The sequence below is a fragment of the Dermacentor variabilis genome, chromosome 2 (assembly GCF_050947875.1).
Source record: "Dermacentor variabilis isolate Ectoservices chromosome 2, ASM5094787v1, whole genome shotgun sequence".
Taxonomy (NCBI): Eukaryota; Metazoa; Arthropoda; class Arachnida; order Ixodida; family Ixodidae; genus Dermacentor; species Dermacentor variabilis.
In genome coordinates this window covers 51,047,543-51,065,332 of record NC_134569.1, presented here as the reverse complement: position 1 = coordinate 51,065,332, position 17,790 = coordinate 51,047,543, and the positions used below count along the sequence as shown (strand labels likewise).

Below are 17,790 nucleotides of genomic sequence, written 5' to 3'. Positions count from 1 at the left end.
TCCTGCTTGAACTTCAGGATCTATTAAAGCTCTCTTTTGACCATACCAACCTGCTCTTCTTGAGCTATACGCTCTCATGTTATGTGTTTTAAAGTTCAAGTGTTGAAATTTTAATAAACTTATGACTTGTTTTAAGCTGAGACTTGGTGTGGTTTCAATTTCATTTGCTTGTATGTACCCCATATTCAAAAATGTTTTTCACGTGTTTAGCAGTAGCTGGCACTGTTAATTAATTATGATATCTTGACTTTTCATGTGCATAACAAAATGCTTGAGATGTATGGAAATGTTTGTAAAAATGCATATCTTGGACAAGGAAGAGCGCCCTCCCACCGTTACCAAGTTTAAGAGGGCTCTTTCTCGGGCGAATGGGAATTGCACACTGGTATGGGTTGCGCTTTCTACAAGACGCGGACACAGTGAATCACACAGAAAAACAAGCGGGAGCGCTCTTGCAGCTGGTATTGAAAATTTTCATCTTCGTATGTGTGCGTGTGGCTTCGTGCGAGGACTGGGCCCGGCTAACGACAGGATACACTCAACTCACTATGGAGTTTCGCATCTGAAGCCCAGGGAGCCAACGCGTAGCCCGATTTCCTTTCCCCTTACTTCCCTCTACGAGTAGGTCTCGAGCCATGGTTTAAACATTATGTTTTTTCTCAGCGCTGTTTTTCGTTCCTAAACACCAGTTCTTCGTAAAAGAGCAAACAGGCAAACAAAACCGACAAACAAAATACGTGGCTGCGTGCATGCACAGCCTGGCGTACCGATGATGAACATGGCCTCGACGATGACGTCGGAGATGATTGTCCTGTTGCCGTCCAGCTGCGGCTCCGCGGCTGGCGGCGGCAGCGCACTCCCCGCCGGGACACCGCCGCCAACACCCGCGGCCGCCCCGCTGCTGCCGTTCAAGTTCGCGACCAGCTCGAGCAGCGAGCTCTCGTTCAGGCCCGCTGCCATCAGAGCCATCCGCCGCTGCTGCTGCTGCACGGTGTGGCTCTGCGAGAAAAAAAGCGAGGCCGGAGCGTTGCTGTACGCTGCAGGGACTCGAGCGGAGTACACGGTGAAGTTCACGTGCGGCTCTTCTCGGGACACTGGCCTAAACAACGGTCACGAAAGAGAAAGTTACGACCCTCTCGAATGCGGCCCCGATGTAGCCATGCAGCTTCGCATGGTGCATTTCGGTAAATGACGAAATTTCCCGTCATGAACCAATACTTTCACACTTAGGATGTTCACAGAATGTATTTGGTTATCTGGGCCCGTTTTCATGAAGCTTTTCGTCGTATGTGCTGTTTGCCATTGGTCGGCAGCCTTCACAGATCTGCTAAGCCACATGATTGGGTGGCATGTGGAACCGCATTCACAAAACGTTGTTACGCCAGAAATTTCCCCAAGAGCGGATGCTAGCCAATCTCGGACAAATATATTAGAGACGGACATACGTATTATTAGAAAAGGCGGCCGACCAATGGCAAATAGCACTTACAATTGGGAAGCTATGTGAATTCGGCCTCTGGCTCTTGACAACAGTTTCAGCGTAAGAACCTTAAGATGACTATACACGTCACGAAGATTGCATATATGTTTATGTTGGCGCAACAGGATACTTCATCTGTGCGTGCACTGCTTTATGTAAAATGTGCGTAGCCTTAGCTGGAAATTTAACATGACCAGGTACATACCCTCTAAATGCTTCATGACGCTTGTCTGTGCTCCGGCGATTTCACTTTCTATTTCGGTGCTCAGAATAGTCAAAAGGTGAGTTTTAGAGCTTTGGCCGATTTCTGCTCTTGAACTGGTGCGTTACGACTGCCATGTTTTGAGCACCTTCGAAGGGCATCGCATTAAAGCAGTGTCTGTGACTTGACTGGCTCTTCTAGTGCCATGTGGACTGTGACCTGGTCCGCGAAAGAAGAATCCAGGAGAATTTTCACCGCATGTCGCACACGGTGTCCCCCGATGTGAAAACAACTGGACAGGCTCCTTGCGATTTCACCGCCTTTATAATCGGCTGCCATTTAGTCACAGCAATGCCAAATCCGCATTGTTCCGCTAAAGGCACCGAACATTGGGCTTTAATTGTCTCGTGGTGCTAACTGAAGTCGCGGACGACGTACCTGCATCTCGCCGAAGCAGGCACTGTAAGGCACGACGACGGCGACGTAGACCGTGGCGACTAGGATGAGCCAATCCCAGCAGGTCTTGAAGGCGCCGTAGTGGGAGAGGATGAAGCGGGACTTCTTGATGGCCGCCGTCTTGTATTCGGGCAGCGCCGTCGAGTGCAACAGGTTCTGCACGCACGTGATAGAGAAAAGCGAACAATCAAAAGTCACGAAGGAACTCTGTTGACTATGGCTAGCCATACCCTGGCATATTTCTATATAAAATTTTTGACACAGTCCTCTTGGTAATCACTACTCGTGGAATGCGCAATAACAAAAGGTATGCGTAGAATATTTCAAAACACATTCTTACAAGGTATTACGTCGAAGAGAGAGAGAGAGAGAGAGAGAGAAAGAGAACAGAGGCATTGAGAAGCAGGGAGATTAACCCAGGGCAGTTAGGGTTGGCTGCATTACACGGGCAAGGAAGAAATGAGACAGAAGAGGAATAAAAGAGAAACAAACCGAGCTGAAAGCGTGCACACAATCCTAAGGCATAACAAGCAGTATTGTCAAAGCCTACTAATGCAGGTCCGTAGACCTCACGGAACTGAAACAACGTATTCTAGACCTTGGGCGCGGATGTCCTTTGAGATGAATGGCCCAGGATATCGCGTCAAGGAGTACGATTGTTGCGCGATTGCAGCACGAGAGCGCAAGAAGTGTGAATTTCGTGCGCTTTCTTGCGTCCTCGTGTATATGCGGGGCAGTCGTACTCGAAGATGCCATACCAACAAGCCCGAATTGCAGCACTGGTTCACTCCTGTTGTGATAGAGCAAAACTATCTGTTCTGTCAAAGATGTTGCACAGCACTCGCCTCTCCGCACTACAACGAGGACATACTTTAAAAGGTACGCCCAAGTCTAGCTGTCAGAGACGCAGGAGCGTGGCTTGGCATAGCTGCCTAAAGAGTCAGCTGGGAAAACATTGCACGCGCTTACGAAGAGGCCAAGTAGGGTGTCACGCGTTACATACTAGGATCCATTAAACGATCTATGCAATCGCGCCTGTGCAGTGCTCTTGACATTTCATAATATTTTTTTTTTGCTAACACGGACTGTGCGACTGTCATTTATTGTGATGATTTGCATACCAGGACACTGTGTACACCAAGATATCCGTGATATCGGAAACTGAAATTCGAGGCATGGGCACTGTTACGTCTCACTAGGGAAATGAGCATTCCTTGGACGTTTTCGACGAGGCAGTCCGTTCATCAGCGCGCGCCCAGACGACATCGAGGCCCGAAATAGACTGACGCGCAAACAAAGGGCGACAACATCCGCCGCCCTCCGTAGAAGCGGCGATTATCGTGAAGATCACTCTACCTCAACCTGACCCTGACAAGCTGAACAAATTGATGAAAGGGGCCAACTTCGAAGGCTACCGTGGGAACAGCATCGACTTCTAATTCGCAGACTGCTGCACACTTGCGCCACATCCGCGGGCTAAGGTGCAACATAGGAGGCGGAACGGTGCGACATCGTGGGAGGGGTACTGTGACCCGTTCGACGAGTCTCAGTGGCCGAGATACAGTCGTCAGGTTCCCCAGTCTAGTCTCCTGGGGAGAAGATTGGATCAAAAGTGGAGACCTTTGGTGCACTAGCAGCGGTGCTGACGCGTTCCGTTTTGAACTCGGACGTTTGATATGCTCCAACATACAGTGGGCTTCCGTATTTAAAGCCCGTGTAAATAATGTAAAATAAACCCTTTTTCCTTCATTCCTACTACCGGAGGTACTCATCAATGGACTTTGTGGATTCATGGCCCACACGCCACAGGCCTCGAGCCGCAACACCACGTTTTTTAAGGTTTGTATTAAAATATGCGCACGGTATAAAACTTTCATGCGTGACCTGCTAAAATGCCTGTAAATACTCGTCGATTTTTGCGAATTTATAAGATATGGTGCTGTTCAAACCCGGTAACCATTTGTTGCGACACCATAAGAACTCTACAAAAGGTTTCACTCGGGGGTTTAATTGAGAGAGCGAGCAAACATCGTTTTTTGAACATCGAAAGGTGGCATACTTTACAGAGAAAATCAGGGGCACGAGCTCAGCCTAAAAATTTCGAGATCGACAATAATATGATTAGTTCTATAATAAATATTTCGGGATTCGTCCTGACGAATTGATTCAACAAATAACCGGTAAAATTTAGCTCTGAGCACTGAAACTGTTAAATACTTTGGCAAACAACCAATCACTATATAATCGTAGTGCAAACCACGTTAGCGAAAGCGATGTCGAAGAAATGCCAGAAAAAGGCCCGCGTGAGTAGAATATTGCAAGTAGAGAACATTTCTATTCCTTTAAACTTTGTTTAAATTGGTCTTTCGTATAATTAAATTACGCGCCTTGGTCGCGACCGACGCACTTCCACTCACTGATTCTTTAAAAACTTAGTAGTTCTCGACGATTCCACTGCCATTTGCTGTTTCTGCAAGGGCCAAACTAAATCAATTTGATTGCGACTAAGAACACAGCACACGAAGTGCTTACAGCGGTGTGGTTCCGCACTGAAAATTAAAGTGGAAAACAAGCAGAACAGCCGCAAAGAGAGAAACAAACCCTATAATGGAACTCAAGACGCGCGTGCGACTTGGATACATCAGGAACTATTTCCGTGGACGCTGCAATTGGAGCATTTGCTTTGAGCAACATCGTCCGCTCCACACTCAAGCTTAGGAAAAAAAAAAACACAAGATGAGAACAGCGCACGTGCCAGCTGGCAGAGGCATGAAATTGGGAACTAAATATAAAAGCTGACGAGTCATTTCAAGTGCTAGCCTCGTCGGGTCGCCTACGCCGAAGTCTCCTTCTTCTATTATGAATGGACCCACCTTTACGGCGCCCACGTCCTTCCTCTCTATGTCGTATCCCCTCCGCGACCCAATGAATTCGGTGCGTGGCCAAATGAAGTTTCACCCTATTTCTTGCGTTTTCAGAATCACGAAACACCTAGAGCCGCTGAACGGATTAAGAATGTGCAGTTCTTCAGTGTGTTTTGTCGAGGCTATAGAATATGGACTCCGTGCGAGAATTCTGTGCAGTAACGTCGGATAAGAGAACGTAAACCCTTTCATGTCTAGCGGGAAAACACCTATCCAGCTTCTTAAAGAATATGTCTTATGTAATATATTGCGATAAGCAACAAAAAAAGAATATATTACATAAGACATATTCTTTAAGAAGCTGGATATATATGATCTAGTGAATGGTGTGGGATGGACAACAGATATGGAAACGCGCGGAAGTGATCATTTTCCCATCCTTGTTAACCACCCTAGCATGCACTATGATATCAGGCGTTACAGCAGACTAACCAACTGGCAAGCTTTTCGGTACCGCCTAACGGATCAAGTTAACCAACATGCAACAGTGGAGAAATTTACAGAATTTTTGCAGGATAATATGAACATATGCACAAAGAAGGTCCCAATACCAAAAGATTATGCTGCAGTTGACGGAGAATATGAACACCTAAGAGCCATCCGACGCCGATCCGAACGAGCTTACCGACGGAGCGGAAGTTTGGAAGCATACAGAAACGCTCAGAAAATACACAATGTAATGCGCAGACGAATGGAAAGCTTAGGCAAACGGCGCTGGCGCGATTTCTGCGGCACGCTGTCTCCTCACACGTCTGTCCCACGAATTTTTCTTGTAATTCGTTCTTTAAGCGGACCTGTAACACAAAGCTTCCCATTTCGTGCTCTCGCTGTAGCCCGGGACACGTGTGAAATAATAGTTGCAGATGAATTTTGTGAACTTATTTCGAGATCTGCTTTTTCATCCCAATGTGCAGAATTTGATATTTCAGTAGAGTTGGCTAAGCGAAAAATTACTGCTTGCTACTGGGCCCAACATCCTCAATTAGATCACACTTTCACATTAAGCGAGCTCCAATGTGCAATTGCATCATGTCGCCAAAAGTCCGCTGCTGGGCCGGATGGCATTACGTACAATATGCTAAGAAACCTCGGACCGACAGGTACAAATGCGCTCTTAGACATCTATAATAACTTATGGATAGAGGAAACTGTACCTGACTCTTGGGAAGTCGCTCGGATCATACCAATTTTAAAACCTGGTAAGACGCCCTTGTGCCTTGAATCCTTCCGCGCCATTAGTTTGACAAGTTGTTTATGCAAAGTAATGGAGAAAATGATTGACGCGCGACTTCAATGGTGGTGTAATGAGACGAATGTGTTGTCCAACTACTTAGTAGGTTTTAGAAAACATAGATGCACAATGGATGCAATATTAGATATAGTAACCTGTGTGGAGCACGAGCGTGCATGTGGAAATATGACTATAGCAGTATTCCTAGACATCAAGAGGGCATTTGACACTGTTAGTCACGTTCATGTTTTGCTAAGCATGTTGGAACTTGGTCTGTCTGGCAGGTCCTTGCGATGGATTTCTGAATTTCTATCAGGTCGCAAAATATTTGTTCAGACGGGTGAAGGCAAGAGTGCTGAACATCTCGTCAAACAGGGAGTACCACAGGGAAGCGTACTCAGCCCCTTCCTTTTTAACTGCGTCATGGCTGATTTAACACGAAGACTGCCATCACAGTTAAAGTTTTCTCTGTATGCAGATGATGTGTGTATTTGGACATCTGGATCTAATGCTCAACTACTCCAGATGGCATTGCAAGACGGCATAAATATCATCAACCAATTTTTGAGGGAAAGAGGAATGGTACTATCACACGCAAAGACTGCTGTATTGCCCTTCACTCGGAGGCAGTTAAAAAATTTCACTCTTAATCTGGAAGGACACCCTCTAATGATTGTCACACAGCATCGATTTCTTGGCGTAATACTTGATAGGCAGCTATCCTGGGCACCCCACTTAAAAAAACTCGAAAACGAGGTCAATGCCACAGTGACTGTACTTCGCAGACTTGCAGGCACATCATGGGGCGGATCAGTATCGTCCATGCTGACTGTTTACAATGCATTAATACGACAAAAAATTGCATATTCCGCGCCCATCTTACACGGACTTTCCCACACGTCAGAAGAGAGACTTCAAAGACTTTTAGCTAGAGGACTACGCCTATGTCTAGGAGTTCCACGAGCGACTTCGAGTTCTCTTGTAATAGCTGAGGCTCGCCAATCACCATTTCCAGTTATGCGAACTACAGAAACATGCCGGCATTATTTCCGTCTTCAAACCCAGCATAAAAACCACCCATTGGCTCTAGACATAATGAAACGAGATAGAAGTTATGTTCATATAGAAATTCAAAGAAATCTTCACATATTGCCAGGAAATGAATTTTGGAACTCAGACATCGAATATCCTCCATGGCTGCTTACAGTTCCAAAAATCGAATTGTCAGTAGAAGGAATATTCAGCAAAAGAGACATGTTCATTCAAGCTGCTCAACAACTCGCACTATACCAGATATATATGCGGTATTCAGGATACACACACGTCTATACAGACGGCTCCAGTACAGCAACCTCTTCCACTTCATCATTCATTATACCGCACCTCAACAAACAAGAATCATTTAAGTTATCTCGTGCGACTTCGTCCACAACGGCTGAACTGTTCGCAATCCTATGTGCGGTAAAATTTATATTGCCAGTAAGGGATGCGCAAAAATGGGTAATATTCAGCGATTCACAGGCGGCTCTAACATCACTCTGCAGCACAAAGGGGAAAGCATTCAGCGACAGTTTAATTTATGAAACACTTAAAAACCTCACAAAGGCAAGCGAAGCGAAACATGCAATAGCACTCCAGTGGATACCAGGGCATTGCAACATTCCTGGCAACACAGCAGCCGATGAAGCAGCACGACAAGCGCACCTGAAAGATGATACGGCTCCGCTCCCAATATCAAAAAATGAATTACGCTGCATTATAAGGACAACGTCTGTCAACATGTCTAGAAACACTTGGTTTGACCAGAATTCTAAGAGCTCTGACTTATATCATATTGATCCATTTATTGAATTCAAATTTTCATTGTCATTAGATAGAACTATGGAAACGCTTATTCATCGATTACGGCTAGGCACTGCCTACACAAAGCATTTCTTACACAGAATTGGCCGAGCGGAAACCCCCGAATGTGATTGTGGATTTGTAGATGAAGATATATATCACCTCCTTCTAGATTGCCCACATCACGACACACCAAGATGCCGACTTAAATCAGCGCTAAGTAACTTAGACCGCAGACCTTTCAGTTTAAGGAAACTTTTGGGCCCTTGGCCAACAACGGCCTTGCAGAAGAGCGCTTTAAAAGCACTAAAGACTTTTTTTAAAGACAGTGGCATCGTTGGACGTTATTAGTGCTTTCATTGTTCTGCTCATTTGAATGTCACTCTATATATCCATCTGTTTGGGAATTATGTTATGTTGACTGCTGTGTTGTGACTGTATGTGCTAATATTTTAACACGATGTATATACCACCCGCTCACTACATAACGTGTTATTAGGAGACAGTATCGTTTGTACTTTTGAGACTTTCGGCTACATAAGTGTGAAGACATTTGCCATGTATATTGTATGTACCCGCTGACCCGCTGACTAGAAAATGTGCTATTAGGCGACAGTATCGTTTGTACTATTGAGACTTTCGACTACATAGGTGTGGAGACATAGTGTGCTAAGTGTTATTAGGCGACAGTGTTATTAGGCGACAGTATCGTTTGTACTTTTGAGACTTTCGACTACGTAGATGTGGAGCCATAGGTGTGCTTGTGTGAAAAGACTACTTGATATGTAACCGTGCACCCTGAATGATGTATGACAGAACCACCCAAGAGATAAGGAGTAGCCGGCGCCTTAAATTGCGCGCCAACATCTCCTTATATCATATGAATAAAAAAAAAAAAAAAAAAAAAAGAAGCGTATCCATTACATGATGATATACTGACACCGTAAGCAGATACGAAACGGTAAATATTCCAACTAGCCTTACTTAACCTTTTTTACACATATTATTCAAAATTGCAGCACAGGTCAAATCAAAAGTGTGTCGAAATATATGCGACACGCTTTAAATATTATTCTTTTCATCCGCGTTTTTGTTTCGATGATCTTGGCGTGCACAATTGCGCACACAGCGCCTAAAGGGGGTATTGATTTTCGGTCATCTTTAGTTTCGGTTCTGTTTAGTACGTAAAGAAATTGTGCTGAAATCCGCGAAGTGAAGGAAGTTTCATGAAAGGAAAAATTGCCATCCACCCGAGTGCATAACGCAGAGCTACGCAAAGCGAACCCATGACTTCGCCAACGTTGCGGATTTCCCTACAGCTCATTTGCTTATCATTGTTTGTGCACTTCGAGTTGTCGGTTAACTCGTTCTCGCCGTATTATCCGCTAGCATCCTGGTTGGCTTCTTAGGTAGAGTCATTAGCCCAGAAAGGCGGTGGTGCTGGGCACTTTCACACTCTGGACTACGACAAGCTTTCGCTTCAAATACGAAGATTTAAATGAGTAGACTGTATGCATTTCAAACAAAAATTTAAGGTAAATTCGATAGTTTTACGTGCCGAAACTGATCTGATCATGTGGCAAGCCGCACTGGGGGAATCCAGGACACTTTTGATCACGTGGTTCATTTATCGGGCCCCTAAATCTAAGCACACGAGCATCTCGGCTTCCTCGAGATGTGGCCGCCATGGCCGGGATCAGAGCCATGACCTCGAATTCAAAAGCGCAGCGTCACAGTCACTAAGCTACCAGGCCGGGTCGTATTGGTTTCCTTTGTACATTCGGGCAAGCGACAATTTCTAATTTCGCGCTTTTATTTTGTTTCACCAGAAGTACGCAATACCGAACGTGGTAAAAATATAAGAAGTATGAAATAAAGAAGTTGGAAGGAGGCAGTAACTTTCCGAGCGATGGATCATTCTCGACAGCGTCGAAAAAAAAAAAAGAAAGAACTTGAATGAAAGCTCTTCTTGGTCGGTGAGAGCCGATTGAAACCCTCGATCGCATAAGCCACTGCGAGAAACGTATTGCAGAGGTGTTACGATTCCGCACGAACAGTGCCACGCGTCGTCGCCCTTGTAATATACGGGACCCCAATCCTTCGCGTGAGAATGAAAGGCTGAATTGACTGAGGTCACTGAACGTAACAGGAAGGTTGTTCACGGCGAGACTTAAGCTGCGACGCAGCGAAAAACAATTATTACAGCAGGCGAAGGGAGATTTCGCAAAAGGGTTTATTAAGAATTTCTTTACTTAACGTGTGAACGAAGAGACAAGAAAGCGGACCCGAAGAAACCGGCGACCGCCTAAGTGTGCGTCGCGCTTTGGATCCCCCAATTTGCCCCAGATCAGTGAAGCAAGGCGATCTGGTTGCATGACATTTTTTATTACCTTGAAAAAACTTATAACTGAAAGGGTCAGCCGCGCATGAGAAACGACATTACTTTAACTTGCGCCGAGAGTTGTGTATGATGTCGCGTTCTTGACACGCGGCGGCAAGAGCTATTTAGCATTGCTTATGGCACATGTAGGATCCTCGATATTTATTCTGTTGTATATATTGCTCGTAGCAGTTGGATAGTAGTGGACGTTCTTCTGTGCAATATGCATTGAAAAAAAAAAGGAGCGCCTCTTCTCTTTGTCTTCTTCAAAATATGTATCCACGACGTACACAGGGGTTTAGTCAAACAATTCGAAATGCAGGGCTGAGAAAAAAGTGGGAAGTGGCATTAGCTATGTTAAGGCTTGCGTCTTGCTGAAACATTTCCTCGGGGAAGCTCGATCACCAAAGTAAAGTAAAATAAGATCTTATCAGAACCTGATGGAGAAAACAAACAGAAAACACGAAGAAAGGAATACGGGATTTCTTTAACCCTTCCTAGGCCAATGATTCCAGTAGGAATCATGTTTTGCAGGAAATATTCGACATCAAGAAAGAAAAATGACGTAACTATTCCCAGTAATGTGCGTGTCAGAAATGCTAACTACGTGATCTGTACACTTTGTGCTGCAGGTGGTGGTCTGTAGCTGCCGGCGGATATGCGTGCGGGAGCACCGGTTCGAGCGAGGCGGTGAGATAATCAACATGGTGGCAGTGGTGGCTTTGATTAATGCCATTTCAGGTCTGCAGTCACGGAAAAAAGTCCGAAAAATCGCACAGCAAAGGGTTAACAGAGAAAGCTTGATGTACGTTCATTCTTTGAAGTTCTTTTATTTTTTGCTTCTGGAGTCATTTCACGACGTAAAGGGTTATTACGATAACACCGTAGAAAGCAATTTACCACAGTTTATAAAAGAGGAACTTGACGAGACATATCAAAATGCTGGGACACGACCATATCATCACCTCCGCGTGTCGCAAGTGTCGTATTGAGCAGGCTGTCACGTCTGCCGTTTTACCTTCGTTGTCTTTTTATTCTGATGACCCTTGGATGGCGCTGAATATCCTTACAAGAGAATTCTAAACTACCGACAGCTTTGGCAAGACATGATTTCTACGGCTGCGATCCACATGTAAAGGGGCAATAGTTCCAGGTTTTCGCGGTTTCGCATATCACTTCACTCACTTTAGTTAAGTTACATGCAACCCTGTGTCAGAGTAAAAGCTTTTCTATCCCACACCCAAGTACCATGATGATCCTGCTCAGTCTAATTTAAACTGAACAACGTAAGTGAAGCACAAAGGCGAAAGCTCGTGATGTCGTCTATATTGTCGCGTGTATTTTGTGTTTCTCGCCCGTTTCCTTTGCAGCGTTTTGAACGATAAAATGAAGCTGAACCAAGCTTTCGCGGTTGCGCGCTCCTAGGGCGAGCTCTTCGAGAAACGACCCATTGCGCAGTGGGTTAGTGGCTGTAAGATTTTGCTGCTGAACAAAAGGTTAGATTTTCCGTCGCGGTGGTCGCATTATGATGGCGGCAGATTAAGGAAACCTTCATGTACTTAGATTTAGGCGAACTTTAGAGACGCAGTGCCAAAATTAGCCCGGAGCTGCGCGCTATTGGTGTCGCTCACAGTCAAGTCAAGTCAAGTCAAATCAATCAATCAATCAATCAATCAATCAATCAATCAATCAATCAATCAATCAATCAATCAATCAATCAATCAATCAATCAATCAATCAATCAATCAATCAATCAATCAATCAATCAACGTATTGTGATCGTTTGTACGTATTCTGCGTCTTCTCAAAAGCGCCATTGATGAGTGCAACAAAATTTAAAAAAAAGAACTACTTCAAATGCGAAGTGCGCATAAGTCACAAAGTATTTCATAGCGTGAACGGCTTTCGCTTCTATTGCCATCCAACGTCCTCGAAGACGTCAAGAGGCTCGTGCGCGGGAGCGGTGACACGCTAATCAATATGCGGCTTTGTGCCCCTGAAGCCCGTGCAGTTGATGAATACATGCAGGTTATTATCGCATACGGCGGGCGTTGTCATTAAATCGAAGGTCCCTGGAGAAAGCAAGATTGACGGTGGGGCGAGTGACGAAATTCAGCTTCTACGCGTCAGAGGATGGCTCACCCGCCTCCTTGACTGATTACCCGAAGCCGCCTTGCCGCCAAAGCTTTTATGCACGAGTATCAGAGACTTTTGGGCTGAACCATATACAAGTGCGTTGCCCCCTCCCCCTTTTGGTAATAATGCGGTTGCTTTATTCCTGTCACATGCGCAATATCCGCGGCGTGCCACAAGAGAGGCGCGTCATGCCAATGACCTTTGGCGTCGAAGCCACGGGTATCTTACTAAAGCCCACGCGGTTAGCCTACAGCGCAAATGCAAGGTAATCGGCGGGAGAATACGCAAGTTTAATGGTCCCGAGTTCAGCACACCGCGCGAGTGATCTATCCTTCAGCAATCTCTTGTTTCGTCATCACCTTGATTCATTCTGCCTGAAAGGGTCTGGTCCTTTCTCACACCCACCGAATTCGTTACGTTGATTGGTTGCAAGTTCGACGTGCTCGTTTACATGTCAGTGGGCTAAGACTAAAGCGATTGGTAGAATACTCGGGAGAAGCAGATAATGTTACAAGAAAGGACAGAATAATAGAAGGAAGAAGAATAGAAGAAAGAAACGCCAGACAGTCATAACCAGCGCCTACCTCAAGCGCAACAGCATCAAAATCGGTAGTCGTGCGCAACCAATTTTAAGTGCGCAGAGTACTTACACGAATAGTAAGGCAGCGAGTAATTGGTCGCTCAAAATCGTCCCTACTGAAATGTTCTGATTCGCGTACAATTATTTCATGTTTTCTATTTTTGTTTTCGTAAGCGCTGTCTACTTATAGAAACCTTGCGGAATGTTTAGGAAGTTCCTGTCGGTTCTATTAGAATTGCACGAATAACGTACAGAAAACCGCATGAAACTCAGACACGTGAAAACGTTCCAGCAGGCGTATATATACAAAATGAGCAAATTTGAATCATCTTGATGTGTTTCGATGTTATCAAATACTTGCTGGGCCCCTTTAACTCATCGAGGATTGGTGCAATGGTAATGACGCAATAAGTATAGCCAACTTGAAGAGAATGAATTTTTCGTGAACGGATCAGTAGGTGTCGTCAGCCTGTTTTACCATAAGTTTTTCCACCGACAGTGAGGTAAGATACTGTGTTGGTGTGAGACCGCGCTGAGTTATGATAAAATTTCTCTCGGCTACGGTGAACAGCTGTTTTTCTCACGACTTTGTGCCTGACGCGACGGGATTTGATTTCTGCGCTCCATTTTGGTTTGCTGAGTTTTCTTCTGGAGTGGTTGAAAGTGGATTTTCCTTTGGGACACTGTCAATAACCTGTCTTTTACCTTCTCTTCATTTTCTTTCGTTATTGTATGCGAGTCTAATATAATATATATACTATACATGTATCATAGGGTATAGCGTTGTGGCCGTGAATGCCGAGAACCATTCAGTAGACCAAGCGCTCGTAGTGAAAATTTGCAAGTGCCTCTTCAACTTGAATATTATGGTAGGAACATTCCTTTGGTCAACTCTTAAGGTCTGAAATTAGGCTGAATCAGCTATATTAAGACTACGTTAGCGGCGAAAGATTAAAACGTACGCTTTGAAGACGTGTCTGCACAGGTCAATTAACAGCTTCGGCAGATATCATTTATTGGCCCTTGTTTTATAAGAAGGTAACGAAAAATTTGTTTGTCGGTTTTTTTTGTAACTTTCGTGCCACCCTCTTGCATCTCGGTACGATCGTAACACGCAAGAGCTAGTCGCGGAAGCTTGGTTAACACTGTTTAATGATTGAGGCCATCGCAGCCCGCAGGTTCTTTCGATATTAGGAATAAGAGGACTGCGCTCACGTTGTTGAGCTTGAGCTTGGACATCTTCTTCTCGTGGCGGTAGTGACCAGAGAGTTGGTAGAGGACCGCCCGACTCCGTCGCCTCTGGTAGTTGTTGCTCTGCACGCAGCCGTCCAGATCCACGTTGCCGTTTGCATCTGTGTGATTTTAACAATTGGCAAAACGTTTGTCCACAACGTATGGTAGTAGGAACGGGCGAGGAAGAATGTCACAAGCAAATAACACACGCAAACTGGTGGTCATCAAAATTTTAAATAGAATTAAGAAGCAAATGCCAGCCATCGCAGCGGTAGGTATGTTGCCCCAGAAAGCTTACGGTCTCGCGCTTTTGGCAGCCAAATTTGCCAAGAAAGAATATGTTGTTTCGTGGTCCACCATGCAATTCTTGATGTGCTGAAATATAAGAAACACGGCTCGGACATCGAGATTGTGTACGTAACTTTATTATGCAGTTCGGATGGAGTGAATTTTATAGCACAGACGTTGCAAAAAAAGCAAGAAAAATTTCTATGTTCGCACGCCAGCGATCACTATATGACTGGAATGGGTCACCCTTCAGACATAACGTACTTCATTCCCTGTGCGCTACGTTAAGCCTTTAGTTACTATCAGAGTGTCCCATATAACGACCTCTACGGCAACAGAACTTGCCACTACGTGTCTCTGTTAATTACATCGCATAAGCCAAACCTCGAAAGTCGGTCGTTTTTTGTGACTCCAAGGGAGCCCTTCAGAGTCTGCAGTCAGCCTTACGACGCAAGACCCATGACCAACTGGTGTTTGAGACCAGAGAGGTTCTCCATCAAGCCCTCATAAGCGGGCATGACATTATCATCCAATGGCTTTCGGGGCACTGTGGCATCGTCGGAAATGACCTTGCTGACGATGCCGCCCGGTCAGCCCATAAAGAAACCCTGACACTTCCTATACCCTTATCAAAGACAGATGCTGCGAGTGGTCTTCCTTTACTTGCGCAAACCAAGACTGGAACTTTTTGGAACACCCCGATTTTCTCCAACTGCTGTCTTCCTTGGTTGGATCCTACATTGAAGCTGCAGATTTCATCGAACCTCTCCCGTCGTGATGCAACTTTACTGTGCCGCCTCTGGTTAAGGGTGCCTTTTACGAAAGCCTACTCATGCGCCCTATTGGAATGTCCGACACACTGATCTGTGATTTATGCAACTTTGAAGAGACGATTGAGCACGTGTTATGTTTTGGTGATCTCTATGACAACGAACGCGACATTCTTCAGAGGGTGCTAAACCGATTAGATAACGGACCATTTTCAGAGACTAAGATTCTCGGACCTTGGTCGCATGCGTCGCAGGCGTACAAAGCGACGCAGGCACTGCTATATTTCGTGAAAGCGACTGTCCTCATTGACCGATTATAGACGTGAAGTTATGGACATCCGCATGTGCTCACACCGATAGTGCCTTCTTCCCTCCCTCTCCTTTATTTTCTTCCCTTAAACCCATTCCCCTGTGTAGGGTAGCAACCGGACGCCCGTTTGGTTGACTTCCCTACTTTTCGTTCCTTCCTTTTCATCCTCCTCCTGGTTACTATCAGGACCACCTCGAAGAGACGCGGCTATATTATGTAGACTGTGGTAAGGCATTGGTGGTTCACCAACGTCTATTTTTCACATTTAGTGGTAACCGACACCGCTGCATGTAACCACTGCGGTGAAGCATTCTGTGCCTGTATCCGCAGTATTCTCGCGATTCCTGAAATCAAATGGACTGAGTGACCGCCTGTGACAAAGAGCTGAGAATTTCCACTACGTCGGTGATATCAACAGTAGACTTTCTCTCCTCATAATCTTTCACTTCCCTTCCCCCAGCGAAGGGTAGCCTACTGGACTCAGTACTGTTTAACCTCCATGTATTTCATTTATCCTTCTCTCTCTCTATTACGTGTAGAGGGGATCGCTCACAGCTGTGCTCAACAAGTTAGATGGCTGATCCTATATCGGAAGAGACAATCCTTCAGCATAGACATGACTCATCAACACATCAGAAAACCATTAAAACGTTACTTGTGTCTTATGCGATCCACCGGACTTTGCGAAGACCTATCGCGCTTCATATTATCGCGTGTGTGTTTCTTTCTTTCCCTCTTCTTTTTTTCCCGCCAAAGTGTGGGGCAGCAAACTGGGAACTTGCAATTGATTAACATTCCTGCCTTCTTTCTCTCTTTCTCGTTGTAAATTTCATTTATGAACCGGCGTTTAGACTGCTTAGGAAAAAAAAAAATGGCTGTGGCTTAGCTAAGGTTAAGCCCAGGATGCGAAGCATACTAGCCTTTATTTTAGTTGTTGAACCACAGTTTAGCCTGGTGAACTGCTGTTGCTTGGCTATATTTGGTTCGGCTAGACGAAGAAACAACTCGTGCGTTACTCTGTTTCGCCTTCAAGAGTGGAACGCGACAGCGTTCCCGTCGACCCGCCAAGGGGTGTAAGACAATGGGCTACGGCGCAGCGACTACGCGCCCCGCATTGGACGCGGTGAGCGTCGAGCAACGCAGCGTTCGGCGCGGCAACGAAATGTGCGCCTGAGCAAGCGACGCACGCCTGAGCCTTAGAAACAGCTCGTTTCTAAGGCAACACCGCATTCACTAGAGGCGCTTTTGTACCGCTTCGAAGCATGGTACTCGTGGCTCAGTGGTAGCGTCTCCGTGTCACACTCCGGAGACCCTGGTTCGATTCCCACCCAGCCCATCTTGCAAGAGTTGAGCCAAAGCCACCTAGAAACAAGCGCAGCTGCTTATATACCGCCGCGACGCCGCGAGCGACAGCGCGAGTTGGAGCCCCGTTTCTCCTCTGTCGTGACGTCACTGTGTCACGTGGTATTGAAGGCGACACCGCCGCGCCTGAGGAGCTGGGTTGAGCTCTAGTAATATGCTTCGCATAAAACGGTACCAGCTGCAGGTACATTTGCTATTGAAGAATTCTTATTTATGTTACCGACTAAATTTAGTGGACTGCTCCACAGGCCAGAACCTGAAATCTTTTGAGGACTGTGCGTGAACATTGAAATGCATCGCTGCTTCCGCTGTAAACAAGAAAGAACGCCTTGTGAAGTGTCAGCGCCAGGAGAGAGAGAGAGAGAGAGAGAAACCATTTATTTATCATGAGTTTGGGCGACTTCCTCGCAGGGAGGAGCCCTTAGTTCAGGGCTCGTGCCACTGCGCGTGCCCGCCGGATCAGCCGTCGCTGCTCTTGCGTGTCTGAGCTGGTCAGCGCAGTCTCCCAGGAGGAAGGGGAAGGTGAAGGAATAGGGGAGTAGCGGGCGCAAATGCTGATTCAGAGCGCAGATGAGTAAAATGTGGTAGAAGGTAGG

At 45.7% G+C, this 17,790-nt stretch overlaps 1 protein-coding gene across 3 annotated transcripts in view; it reads right to left on the bottom strand.

The window, feature by feature from the left end:
• The window catches only part of Elk (Eag-like K[+] channel), a 376,128-nt gene that overhangs the window by 41,808 nt on the left and 316,530 nt on the right, over positions 1-17,790 (bottom strand). For all 3 annotated transcript variants that reach the window (XM_075680464.1, XM_075680463.1, XM_075680462.1), the window contains 3 exons: positions 14,447-14,583; positions 2,121-2,294; positions 768-999 (listed from right to left, as the gene is read on the bottom strand). In XM_075680464.1, the coding sequence (XP_075536579.1) occupies positions 768-999; positions 2,121-2,294; positions 14,447-14,583 (543 nt within the window). The remainder of the gene's footprint in view (positions 1-767; positions 1,000-2,120; positions 2,295-14,446; positions 14,584-17,790) is intronic.